The sequence below is a fragment of the Oncorhynchus gorbuscha genome, unplaced genomic scaffold (assembly GCF_021184085.1).
Source record: "Oncorhynchus gorbuscha isolate QuinsamMale2020 ecotype Even-year unplaced genomic scaffold, OgorEven_v1.0 Un_scaffold_1130, whole genome shotgun sequence".
Taxonomy (NCBI): Eukaryota; Metazoa; Chordata; class Actinopteri; order Salmoniformes; family Salmonidae; genus Oncorhynchus; species Oncorhynchus gorbuscha.
The window spans coordinates 113,345-131,196 of NW_025746002.1; the positions used below are offsets into that span (position 1 = coordinate 113,345).

General features: G+C 40.1%; 1 protein-coding gene across 1 annotated transcript; it reads right to left on the bottom strand.

Annotated features, from left to right (window-relative positions):
• Positions 1 to 1,500: 1,500 nt before the first annotated feature.
• Positions 1,501 to 14,139, bottom strand: LOC124021569 (CD209 antigen-like protein C). Its single transcript, XM_046336709.1, has 6 exons — positions 13,901 to 14,139; positions 9,362 to 9,457; positions 5,307 to 5,429; positions 5,059 to 5,204; positions 4,816 to 4,919; positions 1,501 to 3,251 (listed from the first exon to the last, which is right to left on the bottom strand). Exons 1-6 carry the CDS (start codon positions 14,001 to 14,003, stop codon positions 3,092 to 3,094), a joined length of 732 nt encoding a protein of 243 aa, XP_046192665.1. The 5' UTR covers positions 14,004 to 14,139; the 3' UTR covers positions 1,501 to 3,091.
• Positions 14,140 to 17,852: the final 3,713 nt, after the last annotated feature.

Genomic DNA, 17,852 nt, shown 5'->3' on the forward strand with positions numbered 1-17,852 from the left:
TTAATGGTGCTCCATGGGATGTACTTCTCCACAACTTTGTTCCTGACCTGTTTGGAGAGGTCCTTGGTCTTCATGGTGCATCTTGCTTTGTGTTGCCCTTAGCTTAGTGGTGTTGCAGACTCTGGGGCCTTTCAGAACAGATGTGTACATAAACTGAGATCATGTGACAGATCATGTGGCACAAAGATTGCACACAGGTAGACTGCAGTACTTAATGCATGCACCACTTTTCAGTTTTTTATTTCTTTGAAACAAGTATTTTTTTTCATTTCACTTCACCAATTTGGACTATTTTCTGTATGTCCATCACCATGAAATCCAAATAAAAACCATTTAAATTACAGGGTGTAATGCAACAGAACAGGAAAAACACCAAAGGGGATGAATACTTTTGTAAGGCCCTGTATAACATGAATTAACTGATATGTGACATGAGGGAGATGTCAGAATAGAGGAGAGAGAGGGAAGAGAGGGAGGGAGGGAGGAGACAGGGAGACAGGGAGACAGGGAGGGAGACGGGGAGGGAGGGAGGGAGGGAGGGAGGGAGAGAATAATTAACTGATATGTGACATGAGGGAGATGTCAGAATAGAGGAGAGAGAGGGAAGAGAGGGAGGGAGGAGACAGGGAGACAGGGAGGGAGACGGGGAGGGAGACGGGGAGGGAGACAGGGAGGGAGACAGGGAGACAGGGAGACAGGGAGACAGGGAGACAGGGAGACAGGGAGACAGGGAGAGGGAGGGAGGGAGGGAGGGAGGGAGGGAGGGAGGGAGGGAGGGAGGGAGGGAGGGAGGGAGGGAGGGAGGGAGGGAGGGAGGGAGGGAGAGAATAATTATCTGATATGTGACAAGAATTCATGCTAAAATTAAAGCTCTTCCCCACCTGCCCTGAATGACGGGGTCGCCGCTGCCTGTCCTTGAAAACTTCTGAGGGGAGGAACCTTGGATATTCTCTCCCAATGCGTGTTGAGAATGAGGCGAGCGGTGGTTTCTAATATTCAACATTTTCTCCAGAAGTGTGCGCTTGTTCACTTCCCTTCATGCATTTGATAGGAAATCACCAGTATATGGGAATTCCCTCTAGCCCACATGCCTACACCGACCCAAGGCTTTTAGATTTATGGGAAATAGTAGATGAGTGTACACTTCAGCAGAAAGAAGAGATTATTGGAACGCAACCCAGAATCTGAATATCTGAAAACCAATATTGTGGACGCGGTGTGTTAGTTGTCTCTTGGCACTGAAAGAGTGGTCGGCGTTTTGGCCAACTTGAACGATGCACTGTGCAACCACATGATGCGCTGGATTTGTGAGAAATTACAGAAATATCTACATATAGGTCAAATCCACATCTTGTTTAAATGTGTTTATTATACTATCATCTACAACTGTTTGTTGTACATTAACATTTTCCCTAAAATTGGGTAATTAACTGTGAGTACATGCATTTACATGCTACATGGTATTATCATTTTGTTGTAATTCATTTTTGCCTATAGATTATTTGCAGCCTTTTGGATCAGTCACAAAACTGTATCGGTTTCAGCTTTGTCCAATTCCCTCTAAACATTTTATTCATGTCAGGGATCGGCCTCCCACATGCGGGACAACTTCCAGTTAAACTGGAGGGCGTGTAATTCAAAAAAATTATATGAGTTAATATAGATTTGAAACATTTAGGTACATATAAGTGTCTTATATTAGCTGAAAGCTTAATTAATGTGGTCAGTGTGAAAACGAAGATTGATATCAGACCAGAAATATTGTTAGTAAGACTAGCTAAGCATTGGCACCAAGTGTAGAGTTTGCACATGTTTTTTCAGATTAGGGGATAAGAGTCCAAAAGCAAAGCTAAATCTTTACATATTACCTTAATGTTTTCTTCTTTCTGTTAACCTAAGTTTAAATGTTAATGTGTTATAGTCTCTATGGCCACTGCACAGAACACAACACAGAACACAGCATCCTCACAATGTTGATTTTATAGAAGCAATGCCATGTCATAGTTTAGAAACAAACTGTATCATTTCCTTTCTAACTGACTCCTAATGGTAATATCTACTGTATGATTACCTTTCTAACTGACTCCTAATGGTAATATCTACTGTATGATTACCTTTCTAACTGACTCCTAATGGTAATATCTACTGTATGATTACCTTTCTAACTGACTCCTAATGGTAATATCTACTGTATGATTACCTTTCTAACTGACTCCTAATGGTAATATCTACTGTATGATTACCTTTCTAACTGACTCCTAATGGTAATATCTACTGTATGATTCTAACTTCAGTGACTAGTAGTTGAGTAGTTGCTCTGATGTGGATCTCCACCAGATTCCTCTCTGATCTCTGTCTGTTGTCCACTACGGTCCACTAGTATCCAATCACCTTCAATCAGGAAGTTATACATTACAGGATATTCTAAACACAGTGATATAACATGATAGCTGTCTGCATCTTTATCAGATAAAGGGAACTTCACAGGTGTGTTTGCCTGCGTGCTGCATGTATCCTCTCAGTACTCTTCTGCCTTCTGTCTATGTCCAACTGCAAGTCACATTGTTTTAACAATCCAATCACATTCAATCAGGAAGCTGGTAAACCCGATAGGTTCCTTTCTTACTTCATCTGAGCCTTAGTTCATCTTCTTACTGAAGAAATTTATGCTAATAATTGATTATGAAAAAAGAAGAAGCCTATGGCAAATCACATAACATGTTTCTATTTAAAACAATGAATACAATCATTGTAAAGATGACAGTATGTCTACACACTGTTTAACTAGAGAGAGATGCATTAGCACTGTAGCACTACTATATAATGAGCTGCTGTATAACTCTTCACAAATCCAGTTATGTTGAGAGGTAAATGCTATGTCATAATATTTATATACAGGTTTAGAATACCCAATAGTAACATCAGCACAGTCCTAGTTATATCTTGGTACTCCACCATTATCAGGTTGTTTTGCCCCTCAGTACAGTACCAGCAGTGTGTTGGTGTGTCTTAGAGAGAGAGATAATGAAGTTGTGTGCACTGTAAGGTGTTGTATGTCCTCCCACCAGCCTCCTCTGTTGTCATGGTGATGTTAAACCACTTTCTCACAAATCCAATAACGATTGAGTAAACATGACTGGTCATTCCATGCCTTTACAGGAAGCCAGGTTTCTGTGTTCAGTTCAACACAGTCCTCCTCCCCATTTGCTGGGTTGTCACGACCATTATCAGGTTGCTGTGAGTACCAGTAACTACAGGGTAAACAAATACAGAGAAAATAAAATATTAAAATGGTATTTTGTCACATGCGGGAAATACAACAGGTGTACACTTTACCATGAAATACTTAGTTATGGGTCCTTCCCAAAGAATGCAGAGTTAAGCAGTAGAAAATATATTAATTAAACATTTACTATATAAAAAAGGAAAATATTACCACAAAATAAAAAGTGACTTGGCAATCAGGTAATAAACAGAGTAGCACAGTGAGTGTGAAATACTGTGAAAGTGTGTGTGGACGTGTTAAATGCTATTTCTATGGAGTTTAGGGATAAGGTTAGAGTTAGTGTTAGGATTAGAATTACATTAAGGGTTAGGAGCTATGGTTAGTTATATAGTTATGGTTAGGGTTAGGGTAAGGCTTAGGTTTAGGAGCTAGGGTTAGTTTTAGGGTTAGGGTAAGGAGCTATGGTTAGTTATATAGTTATGTTTAGGGTTAGTTTTAGGGTTAGGGTAAGGCGCTAGGCTTAGGTTTAGGAGCTAGGGTTAGTTTTAGGGTTAGGGTAAGGAGCTAGGGTTAGATTTAGGAGCTAGACTTAGTTTTAGGGTTATGGTCAGGGTTAGGTTTAGAGTAAGAGTACGGGTTAGGGTTAGGGGTTAGGGAAAATACGATTTTGAATGGGACTTAATTGTCGCATCATGTTTGAGTATCAGTGTAAGTGAGTGTGTGGGTAGATGTCTAGTGAGTGTGTGGGTAGAGTCTAGTGAGTGTGTGTATAGAGTCTAGTGAATGTGTGGGTAGTGTCTAGTGAGTGTGTGGGTAGAGTCTAGTGAGTGTGTGGGTAGAGTCTAGTGAGTGTGTGGGTAGAGTCTAGTGAGTGTGTGGGTAGAGTCTAGTGAGTGTGTGGGTAGAGTCTAGTGAGTGTGTGGGTAGAGTCTAGTGAGTGTGTGGGTAGAGTCTAGTGAGTGTGTGGGTAGAGTCTAGTGAGGGTGTGGGTAGAGTCTAGTGAGTGTGTGGGTAGAGTCTAGTGAGTGTGTGGGTGGAGTCCAGTGAGTGTGTGGGTAGAGTCTAGTGAGTGTGTGGGTAGAGTCTAGTGAGTGTGTGGGTAGAGTCTAGTGAGTGTGTGTGGGTAGAGTCTAGTGAGTTTGCATAGAGTCAGTGTAAAAACATATTTTTAAAAGGGGGTCAATGTAAAAACAGACATGTTTTTTCAGCTTTAAATGGAGCACATACTTTTTTTGGACTAAGATCCAACATTTTATTTGTATTTTTAAACGTCATTTTAAGATATATCTTTAGTGCTTGTGGGATGACATCTTTGAACATGATTTGAAGCAACATGTAATTTGTTAAAAGTCTCTATCACACCTGGATGGTCAAATCTCACCTTGTAGTCATTGGATTATGAACAACCCAGAGAATCTGTCCTACTCCTTACACTGAGGTCAGTGCTATTATAGAGCATTAGTCTCTTATCTTGGGGTTGTCAGTGTAATTAGAGCAGGAGTCTCTTACCTTGGGGTGGTCAGTGATATTAGAGCAGTAGTCTGTCACCTTGGGGTGATCAGTGTTATTATAGAGCAGTAGTCTCTTACCTTGGGGTGGTCAGTGGGGTGCCGTCCACCCATTTCCAGGTCCCCTCAGTAACAGAGTCAGTCAGACCAATCCAGGCTCTCTTATTAAAGCTTAAGAGAAACTCCTGTTGTTGAGAAAGATACTGATATTGTCAACTACACTGAAAGATACATTACTGACCAAGGTATGTTTGATTCACTCACTCACTCACTCACTCACTCACTCACTCACTCACTCACTCACTCACTCACTCACTCACTCACCTGTTCCAAATCACTGTTTATGATCACCAGGTCTGCTCCTCTCTTCAGACAGTCCTGTCTGCTCTCCTTCCAGGTTTTAGTCTCAGTAGACAGGAAGTACCAACTGGATTCCAACTTAATCTGCCAGCCTTCAGGACAGGTTTGTTCTACAACACAAAAACATATATTTCCATCTTGTTATTCGGCACCTATTATTGAAACTGCATATTAGATATGTGATGTTTTGATCATTTATCAGGTAAACTCACTCAGATTTGAGAACTTTGTCATGACATCATCTCTTTCCTTCTGTAGCTGGTCTCTCTCTTTAGTCAGGGTGTTGTAAGTGGTCTGTAGCTGGTCTTTCTCTACAGTCACATTGCCTCTGTTATCTGGAAAGCATTGATACATTTCCAGTATATCACAAAAGTGAGTACACCCCTCACATTTTTGTAAATATTTGAGTATATATTTTCATGTGACAACACTGAAGAAATGACACTTTGCTACAATGTAACGTAGTGAGTGTACAGCTTGTACAACAGTGTAAATTTGCTGTCCCCTCAAAATAACTTTAAAAAAACAGCCATTCATGTCTAAACCGCTGGCAACAAAAGTGAGTACACCCCTAAGTGAAAATAGTTCTGCTGCTATTCTTGAGCAAGCTCTGTACTGGTGATGCCCTGATCCCGCAGCTGAATCAAATTTAGGAGATGGTCCCAGCGCTTGCTGGACTTAATTGGGTGTCCTGAAGCCTTCTTCACAACAGTTGAACCCCTCTTCTTGAAGTTATTGGTGATCCGATAAATGGTTGATTTAGGTGCAATCTTACTGGCAGTATGGGAGAAATTATGTACGGAATTATATATGGAAGATAATAAATAATGTAACATTTATAGAGTACATTTGCCATTCTGGTAAAAGGCATTATCTATTGTATAGGACAGGAAGCCAGAGTAAGGCCATGAGAGTATGGGACAGCTGGAAACACTAAAAATGGAGACACATAGACGCCTAGAATAGCTGGACATACAAAGGTCAGAGGGATATACAAAGGAGGGGTCAGCCAAATGACCAACTGATGGATTATAGGCATAAATCACATATTCTTAGGACATGGAGATGCTGAAGGAATGACAGGGGAGACACATAAGTATGCTGATCTTAGACAACCACATGAAGAGAAGGCGACACATGGGCGCCAGGACAGCTGGACACACTAAAACTAGAGGAGACACACAGTCTGCTGATCCGAGATAAAAGACACACATACAAAAGAACACATGGAGTTAATTACAGGGTCAAAGCATAGGCCATGGGATAGAGGGACGTATATTATCTTTAGGTCAAAGCAAGGGTCTTGTCATCATTATAATCTGACGGAAAGCAGATATGGGCGTTATTGGGCTGAACAAGCAGGATGCACGGATTGGGATGTAACTTCATTTGCATATGGGAGGGACTTATGTGGTATGGTATAACTCAGAGCGAGTACTCTGAAAAAGTGTGTGTGTTCCGCGGACCACTCCGGCTTGCGATACTGTTGTATTAAAAGTCTATTTTGATTTTTGTTCTTGATTGCGTCATATTTGAACCGATTTTCCACCACAGCAGCAATATCCTTGCCTGTGAAGCCCTTTGTTGTGCAAAGCAATGACGACGGCACATGTTTCCTTGCAGGTAACCATAGTTGGCAGAGGAAGAACAATGATTCCAAGCACCACCCTCCTTTTGAAGCTTCCAGTCTGTTATTTGAACTCAATCAGCATGACAGAGTGACATGCTGACATGATGTCAGCTGGTCCTTTTGTGGCAGGGATGAAATGCAGTGGAAATGTTTTTGGGGATTCAGTTAATTTGCATGGCAAAGAGGGATTTTTCAATTAATTGCAATTCATCTGATCACTCTTCATAACATTCTGGAGTATATGTGAATTGCCATCATACAAACTGAGGCAGCAGACTTTGTTAAAATTCATATTTGTGTCATTCTAATATTTGTGTCATGTGTTATATAGCATCTATAAATGTATGTCATTCTTTAAAAAGGGTTCATAAACGTGTCATAACTGTGTGACAATATCACCCATGTCGAATATGACATAACCACACTATTTTAAATAGGATATAAACATGTGCTTTATAAATAGTGACATGCTGTGCTGAAGTATGAAACACGCTCTAAAGTTAAGTTATTTTCGATTAATCTCGTTCCCAGACACTTCCGCCCAAACGCTTGGAAGGTTGGGTAGATCAACGCATCACACTTGGCCTTCGTTAAGTTAGGTTTAAAGTACATTTTAAGAAGAGAAATTAGGGCTTAGCCATCTTTATGACTTTGTGACTGTGTTAACTAGTGACGACCAGGGGGAAAGTATTTGCTAGCAACGGACATAGCCTAATGGGAAATATTTTACTCAGTAAGGTCACTTACATATAATTCTATGGTCACTCCCACTATAAGGTCAACTTTGAATGGTTGATATCCCAGGCTTATACTGTGCATTCAGAAAGTATTCAGACCCTTTGACTTTCTTACAGCCTTATTCTACAATGTATTAAATTGTTTTCTCCCCTCATCAACCTACACACAATACCCCATAATGACAAAGCAAAACGTTTTTGAAACTTTATTAAAAATAAAAAACTGAAATATCACATTTACATAAGTATTCAGACCGTTTACTGTTTACTTTGTTGAAGCACCTTTGGCAGCGTTGAGACTTATTGGGTATGATGCTACAAGCTTGGCACATCTGTATTTGGGGAGTTTCTCCCATTTTTCTCTGTAGATCCTCTCAACCTCTGTCAGGTTGGATGGGGAGCATCACTGCACAGCTATTTTCAAGTCTCTCCAGAGGTGTTCGATCGGGTTCAAGTCCGGGCTTTGGCTGGGCCACTGAAGGACATTCGGAGACTTGTCCCGAAGCCATTCCTGCGTTGTCTGTCATGTGCCTTTTACTGAGGAGTTGCTTTCGTCTCGCCACTCCAACATAAAGGCCTGATTGGTGAGTGCTGCCGAGATGGTTGTCCTTCTGGAAGGTTCTCCCATCTCCACAGAGGAAATCTGGAGCTTTGTCAGAGTGACCATCGGGTTATTGGTCGCCTCTCTGACCAAGGCCCTTCTCCCCTGATTGCTCAGTTTGGCCAGGCGTCCAGCTCTAGGAAGAGTCTTGGTGTTTCCAAACTCCTTCCATTTAGGAATGATGGAGGCCACTGTGTTCTTGGGGACCTTCAATGCTGCAGAAATGTCTTTGTACCCTTGCGCAGATCTGTGCCTCTACACAATTATGTCTCAGAGCTCTATGGACAATTCCTTTGACCTCGTGGCTTGGTTTTTGCTCTGACATGCACTGTCTACTGTGGGTGTCACGACTCCTGCCGTAGTTGGCTCCCCTGACTGTTCGGGCGGTGCTCGGCGGTCGTCGTCACCGATCACTTTTTCCTTTTTCTGTTTGTTTTGTCTAATTAGTTGCACCTGTGTCTAATTGTGTTTTCCTGTTGCACCTGTGTCTAATGTGCTTCCTTATTTAAGCCTAGTCTACCAGCCCTTGTTTTGTGCGGGATTCTTTTTGTGTTATGTGTGGTGTCGTTGGGTGTGTTAGTGCTCCGGACCGTATACAGTGTGCTTTGGGTTGGTCAGTGTTTTTCGCGCCCTGTGTTTAGGGCATTGCATTTTGGTGCCAAATTAAAGTGCACTTCTTCCCTTGGAACTCTCTGCTCTCTGCGCCTGATTCTTCCCTCACACACTCCGTCCCGCGTGACAATGGGACCTTATATCGACAGGTGTATGCCTTTCCAAATCATGTCCAATCAATTGAATTTAACACAAGTGGACTCCAACCAAGTTGTAGAAACACCTTAATGTGATCAATGGAAACAGGTTCCACCTGAGCTCAATTTCGAGTCTCATAGCAAAGATCTGAATACTGATGTAAATAAAGTATATATGTTGTTTTTATATATGTACAGTATATAGATTTGGAAAAAAATTATTAGCCTGTGTTCCCTTTGTCATTATGCGGTATAGTGTGTAGATTGATTCAATATTTTCTTCTCCTCATCAATTTTAGAAAAAGGCTGTAACGTAACAAAATGTGGAAAAAGTGTAGGTGTCTGAATACTTCCAGAATGCACTGTAGACATGGTTTGTGTACTCAAGTAGAGCTGATGCAGTTTTTTTGTTTTTGTTGTCACATTATTGGCAGTGCTTGACTTTGACTGAAATAGGTTTCAGTACGCAGTCCCAAATGGCACTCTGTTCCCTATATAGTGCACTGTCAAAAGTAGAGTGCTAATAGGGTGTCATTTGGGCCTCACTCACAGAAAGCCAGCCTCAGGGAGATGTTGAGAGTGACTTGTAGAACACACAGCACTCCTAAACACCCAGCAGCCAGCCTGTAGAGTCTTAGTCTTCTATCTGCAGAGAAACAGACACAGACACACCATCCTTATGATTACAAACAGAACAAACATCAAACACCCCTCCCCCAGATTTAGGGTTGGCAGCGAACGTTTGCTCAGGAGTGCTGTCATCTCAATTCTGATAAACAGGAAGCGACTTTATGAAGAAAATACCAAAATGACACAATATAGCTAAAGCATGACTTAAAGAGGCTATCTGCGATTGCTGCTTACATTTTTGGGACTTTGAAATGTATCATATTTACCTATTCATTCTTTATGAATTTAACTTTTAAATGCCTCATGAGCTTAGTTTAACTATGTAACCCCATCAGGACCCAAAATATAAGCTTGTTCTACCATGGAATTGATAACAAACCCTGTGTAACCTCAGATGGGTAAAACTATCATTCTGATCTAATGGATGGTATTCGTTTTCCTCTGCTGGTCTTGTTTGGTTCTTTCCTCCTTCTATCCCTCTCTCTCCCTCCCTCTCTCACTCTCTCGCTCTCTCTTCTCTCTGTGTCGTTCCTGTCCCGTCGGTTCCTTGTATTGTATTCACCATGCTGTGATTGCGTTTCGCCCTGTCCTGTCGTGTTTTTGCCGTGATTGCTTGTTCTACCATGGAATTGATAACAAACCCTGTGTAACCTCAGATGGTAAAACTATCATTCTGATCTAATGGATGGTCCGTCCTTGCATACATACTGTAGCTATGACTTACATACAGTACCAGACATACATACTGTAGCTATGACTTACATACAGTACCAGACATACATACTGTAGCTATGAATTACATACAGTACCAGACATACATACTGTAGCTATGAATTACATACAGTACCAGACATGCATACTGTAGCTATGAATTACATACAGTACCAGACATACATACTGTAGCTATGAATTACATACAGTACCAGACATACATACTGTAGCTATGAATTACATACAGTACCAGTCATACATACTGTAGCTATGAATTACATACAGTACCAGACATGCATACTGTAGCTATGACTTACATACAGTACCAGACATACATACTGTAGCTGAATTACATACAGTACCAGACATACATACTGTAGCTATGAATTACATACAGTACCAGACATACATACTGTAGCTATGAATTACATACAGTACCAGACATGCATACTGTAGCTATGAATTACATACAGTACCAGTCATACATACTGTAGCTATGAATTACATACAGTACCAGACATACATACTGTAGCTATGAATTACATACAGTACCAGACATGCATACTGTAGCTATGAATTACATACAGTACCAGACATACATACTGTAGCTATGACTTACATACAGTACCAGACATACATACTGTAGCTATGAATTACATACAGTACCAGACATACATACTGTAGCTATGAATTACAGTACAGTACCAGTCATACATACTGACATACATACTGTCAGCTATGAATTACATACAGTACCAGACATAGCTATGAATACTGTATGCATATAGCTATGACTTACATACAGTACCAGACATACATACTGTAGCTATGAATTACATACAGTACCAGACATACATACTGTAGCTATGAATTACATACAGTACCAGACATACATACTGTAGCTATGAATTACATACAGACCAGACATGCATACTGTAGCTATGAATTACATACAGTACCAGACATACATACTGTAGCTATGAATTACATACAGTACCAGACATACATACTGTAGCTATGAATTACATACAGTACCAGACATGCATACTGTAGCTATGAATTACATACAGTACCAGTCATACATGGCTCTGTCTGTGAATTGCATACAGTACCAATCATACATACTGTAGCTATGAATTACATACAGTACCAGTCTTACATACTGTAGCTCTGTCTATGAATTACATACAGTACCAGACATACATACTGTAGCTATGAATTACATACAGTACCAGACATACATACTGTAGCTATGAATTACATACAGTACCAGACATACATGGCTCTGTCTGTGAATTACATACAGTACCAATCATACATACTGTAGCTATGAATTACATACAGTACCAGTCTTACATACTGTAGTTCTGTCTATGAATTACATACAGTACCAGTCATACATACTGTAGCTATGAATTACATACAGTACCAGACATGCATACTGTAGCTATGAATTACATACAGTACCAGACATACATACTGTAGCTATGAATTACATACAGTACCAGACATGCATACTGTAGCTATGACTTACATACAGTACCAGACATACATACTGTAGCTATGAATTACATACAGTACCAGACATACATACTGTAGCTATGAATTACATACAGTACCAGACATACATACTGTAGCTATGAATTACATACAGTACCAGACATACATACTGTAGCTATGAATTACATACAGTACCAGACATACATACTGTAGCTATGAATTACATACAGTACCAGACATGCATACTGTAGCTATGAATTACATACAGTACCAGACATACATACTGTAGCTATGAATTACATACAGTACCAGACATACATACTGTAGCTATGAATTACATACAGTACCAGACATGCATACTGTAGCTATGAATTACATACAGTACCAGTCATACATGGCTCTGTCTGTGAATTGCATACAGTACCAATCATACATACTGTAGCTATGAATTACATACAGTACCAGTCTTACATACTGTAGCTCTGTCTATGAATTACATACAGTACCAGACATACATACTGTAGCTATGAATTACATACAGTACCAGACATACATACTGTAGCTATGAATTACATACAGTACCAGACATACATGGCTCTGTCTGTGAATTACATACAGTACCAATCATACATACTGTAGCTATGAATTACATACAGTACCAGTCTTACATACTGTAGTTCTGTCTATGAATTACATACAGTACCAGTCATACATACTGTAGCTATGAATTACATACAGTACCAGACATGCATACTGTAGCTATGAATTACATACAGTACCAGACATACATACTGTAGCTATGACTTACATACAGTACCAGACATACATACTGTAGCTATGAATTACATACAGTACCAGACATACATACTGTAGCTATGAATTACATACAGTACCAGTCATACATACTGTAGCTATGAGCTATGAATACATACAGTACCAGACATGCATACTGTAGCTATGACTTACATACAGTACCAGTCATACATACTGTAGCTATGAATTACATACAGTACCAGACATACATACTGTAGCTATGAATTACATACAGTACCAGACATGCATACTGTAGCTATGAATTACATACAGTACCAGTCATACATACTGTAGCTATGAATTACATACAGTACCAGTCATACATACTGTAGCTATGAATTACATACAGTACCAGACATGCATACTGTAGCTATGAATTACATACAGTACCAGTCATACATGGCTCTGTCTGTGAATTGCATACAGTACCAATCATACATACTGTAGCTATGAATTACATACAGTACCAGTCTTACATACTGTAGCTCTGTCTATGAATTACATACAGTACCAGACATACATACTGTAGCTATGAATTACATACAGTACCAGTCTTACATACTGTAGTTCTGTCTATGAATTACATATAGTACCAGTCGTACATACTGTAGTTCTGTCTATGAATTGCATACAGTACCAGTCTTACATACTGTAGTTCTGTCTATGAATTACATATAGTACCAGTCGTACATACTGTAGTTCTGTCTATGAATTACATACAGTACCAGTCGTACATACTGTAGTTCTGTCTATGAATTGCATACAGTACCAGTCTTACATACTGTAGTTCTGTCTATGAATTACATACAGTACCAGTCATACATACTGTAGTTCTGTCTATGAATTACATACAGTACCAGTCGTACATACTGTAGTTCTGTCTATGAATTGCATACAGTACCAGTCTTACATACTGTAGTTCTGTCTATGAATTACATACAGTACCAGTCTTACATACTGTAGTTCTGTCTATGAATTTGAGAGTGGTTACATTTCTGCAACATACATTGTTTTGAACGTTTCTCTGAGTGGATAAAACAGGCAGGTCACCAGGTGCACAGAGCCTGTTTCAGGTTACTAGACCCTCAGCTGTTTACCAAAAACACTGGTGGGGTATCCACTGTGTTGTTGTTTACATTTTTTTATTTTCAATTGATCTTTTTAAATAGTTGTACATAGTTCCAATAACTGAAGTGAAAAAAAAGTATTAAATTGAAGCATTTTAGTGTATGAGACCCCAGCAGGTTGTAAACCTCAGGCACTGTACCAACTGAACCACACAGAAGACAGAACAATAAAACATGTACAAGCATTTTTCTATGATGTGCTATTAGTGTGTGTGCACATGCCAGAATACGTGTGTTCTTTCGGTTTGTGCGCTCATACCTGTCTCCATCTGTGTGTGTGTGAGAGAGAGAAAGATAATTCTTTGTACCTGAGAGATGGGTCTCAGTCTTCACGCTCCTCGTTGCTCTGTTCCAGTTGTCTTGATTAACTTCTTTTAATTCAATCACCTGTTTGTTGACGTAGTCGGCCATCTTAACTAACTGTACCGAATATCAATGATTAAACCAATCAATCAATTAACCTCTTTAATTTATTAATCACATAATTCAGACTGTCTGAATTGTTGTGGTATATATGATTTTAACTTTTACTTATAGTATTATCTTACTAATGATTACCTTTCTGACTGACTCCTAATGGTAATATCTACTGTATGATTATTACCTCCTAATGGTAATATTCTGATTAACTGACTCCTAATGGTAATATCTACTGTATGATTACCTTTCTGACTGACTCCTAATGGTAATATCTACTGTATGATTACCTTTCTGACTGACTCCTAATGGTAATATCTACTGTAATGATTACCTTTCTAACTGACTCCTAATGGTAATATCTACTGTATGATAACCTTTCTAACTGACTCCTAATGGTAATATCTACTGTATGATTCTAACTTCAGTGACTAGTAGTTGAGTAGTTGCTCTGATATGCGTCTCCATTGGTGTCTCTGTCTGTCTGTGGTCGACTGCAGTTGAAAGAATGTTTTAAGTATCCAATCACTTTCAAGCAAGACGTCATATTTCGCAATAACTATATGTGACATTGTTCGTAAGGATGTGAAATTATGGCTCGTACTCCGTGACTCACATTCAATCAGGAAGCTGGTAGAACTCAGAGATTGTTCCTTTATTTACTCATCTGTGCCTTTGTTCTTCTTATTATAAAAGTTATTTATAATAATTGATCATGAAAAAAATGTCATTGGAAGTCATATGACATGTTGCTAATAAAAAGAGCTAGAGAGAGAGAGATGTGTACAGTCTACAAGAAATGATACATAATGAACTGTACATTTTAACATTGACAACAGCTTGAGTGATATATTCCTAATTTGTTTTGTATGCGTGCATGATCCTGTGTGTGTGTGTGTGTGTGTGTGTGTGTGTGTGTGTGTGTGTGTGTGTGTGTGTGTGTGTGTGTGTGTGTGTGTGTGTGTGTGTGTGTGTGTGTGTGTGTGTGTGTGTGTGTGTGTGTGTGTGTGTGTGTGTGTGTGTGTGTGTGTGTGTGTGTGTGCACATGCCTTTCTCTCCAACTTCTCGTTCGTACAGCCATTCTACCAACATATATGATCATTCTTCAGATACAGTAAAGAGTTCCTTCAACAGCAGTACCTACAAAGATCCATCTAGAGGTCATCTAGAGGTGTGAAGGCACTGACAAAAAGGCGGAGGAGGAGGGGAAGTGTGCAACCTGCAAACAAAGGACCAGACGAGCGTTGGCACACTGTCCTCCACGTGTTGAACATTATAGTTTCAACAATCTGAGGCTACACAGTGAACACCCTGCCGGGACTGGAACAATGGAACCACTCTTAAATGCATAGACAGAACTATGCATGCAAGGACTGATCCTCCACGAGTTGAACATTATAGTTTCAACAATCTGAGGCTACACAGTGTACACCCTGCCGGGACTGGAACAATGGAACCACTCTTAAATGCATAGACAGAACTATGCATGCAAGGACTGATCCTCCACGAGTTGAACATTATAGTTTCAACAATCTGAGGACAGAACTGGAACAATGGAACCACTCTTAAATGCATAGACAGAACTATGGTAGAACAAGCTTATATTTTGGGTCCTTAGAAAGTTAAACTAATCTCATGAGACATTTACAGAATAAGCTACATACAAGAATCAATGGGGAAATATTATTCATTTAAAAGTAGAAAATAAAAGATGATGTTGCAATCACAGATAGACCCTTTAACTCATGCTTCGGCTCTATTGTGAAATTTTGGTAATTTATTCATACAGTAGCTTCCTGTTTATCAGATTTGAGATGACCACAAGGTTGAGCAAACTGTTGCTGCCTACCCTCAATCGAATGAAAACCAATGGAAATGTTTGGCTTTCAGAATTCTAATCATAATCATTAGTGATGTGTGTGTGTGTGTGTGTGTGTGTGTGTGTGTGTGTGTGTGTGTGTGTGTGTGTGTGTGTGTGTGTGTGTGTGTGTGTGTGTGTGTGTGTGTGTGTGTGTGTGTGTGTGTGTGTGTGTGTGTGTGTGTGTGTGTGTGTGTGTGTGTGTGTTCCTCTGCGGATGGAAGCCTAAGACTACAGACTGGCTGCTGTGTGTTCGACAAGTAACTCTCAACATCTCCCTGAGACTGGCTTTCTGTAAGTGAGTCTGTGTCCCAAATTACACTCCATTAGTGCACTTTTCAAACGTAGTACACTAATATAGGGGATAGCATGCCATTTGGAAATCTAGGGTGTCATTTGGGACCCTATTCCATGTATAGTGCATTACTTTAACCCTGGCCGATATGATAGATATGTATTTATTATCACACTATAATTCTGTTCACACAAAGCAAGGATCACAATTCGGACCAGCAGTGTTTCAAAATTGTTGACACACAAAACATGTATGAAAATACCACAACCACAGTGTCCCAAATATCATCCTATCCTCTTTAAAGTACACTCCTTTTAACACTGGCACTTAAGGCTTTGGTCAAAAGCAGCTCACCATATAAGGAGTATAGTGTCATTTGGAACACATCACAGGAACTTCTCTTTTCTTTCTTTCAGCCCGTTGTAATGAAGAGAGAAAACATTTAGAGGCCTGTTACAACACCACTGGTCTGGAGCAAGACAGAGACCAAACAGATACCAGTAGAGGTATCATTGACCTGTGTACAGACAGATACCAGTAGAGGTATCATTGACCTGTGTACAGACAGATACCAGTAGAGGTATCATTAACCTATGTAGAGACAGATACCAGTAGAGGTATCATTGACCTGTGTACATACAGATACCAGTAGAGGTATCATTGACCTGTGTACAGACAGATATCAGTAGAGGTATCATTGACCCGTGTACAGACAGATACCAGTAGAGGTATCATTGACCTGTGTACAGACAGATACCAGTAGAGGTATCATTGACCTGTGTACAGACAGATACCAGTAGAGGTATCATTGACCTGTGTACAGACAGATACCAGTAGAGGTATCATTGACCTGTGTACAGACAGATACCAGTAGAGGTATCATTGACCTGTGTACAGACAGATATCAGTAGAGGTATCATTGACCTGTGTACAGACAGATACCAGTAGAGGTATCATTGACCTGTGTACAGACAGATACCAGTAGAGGTATCATTGACCTGTGTACAGACAGATACCAGTAGAGAAACCAGTTATCAGAGACCAGTTACAGACAGAGACCAGTACATTACCCTGACTAAAGAAAGAGACGGTTTAGTGAAACCAGTTTGTTACTGAGCTGAGAGAGACCAGTTACAGAGAAAGAGAGACCAGTTAGAGTTCTGAGTGCGTTAACTCATTACCCTGACTAAAGAAAGAGTCTAACTCTGTGTTGTTTAGGTTCTGACAGAGGTCAGTCTGTCTGTTTGTTCATACTCTAGGTTCTGAGAGAGTGATCAGTCTAACTCTGTGTTGTTCATACTCTAGGTTCTGAGAGAGTGGTCAGTCTAACTCTGTGTTGTTCATACTCTAGGTTCTGAGAGAGTGGTCAGTCTAACTCTGTGTTGTTCATACTCTGGGTTCTGAGAGAGTGGTCAGTCTAACTGTGTTGTTCATACTGAGAGAGTGGCCAGTATATTTCTGTTGTTTCTACTGCAGGTATTGGAGGAGTGGAGAGCCTAATGGTGGTGCAGTGTAGAACTGTGTGGTGGTACCTTACTGGTCATCAGGCCAAGGAGAATGGTGGGACGATCAGTGTTCCAATCGAGAGTAGTGGATCTGTGAAAAAGGCTCTTCATCACACACACACACACACACACACACACACACACACACACACACACACACACACACACACACACACACACACACA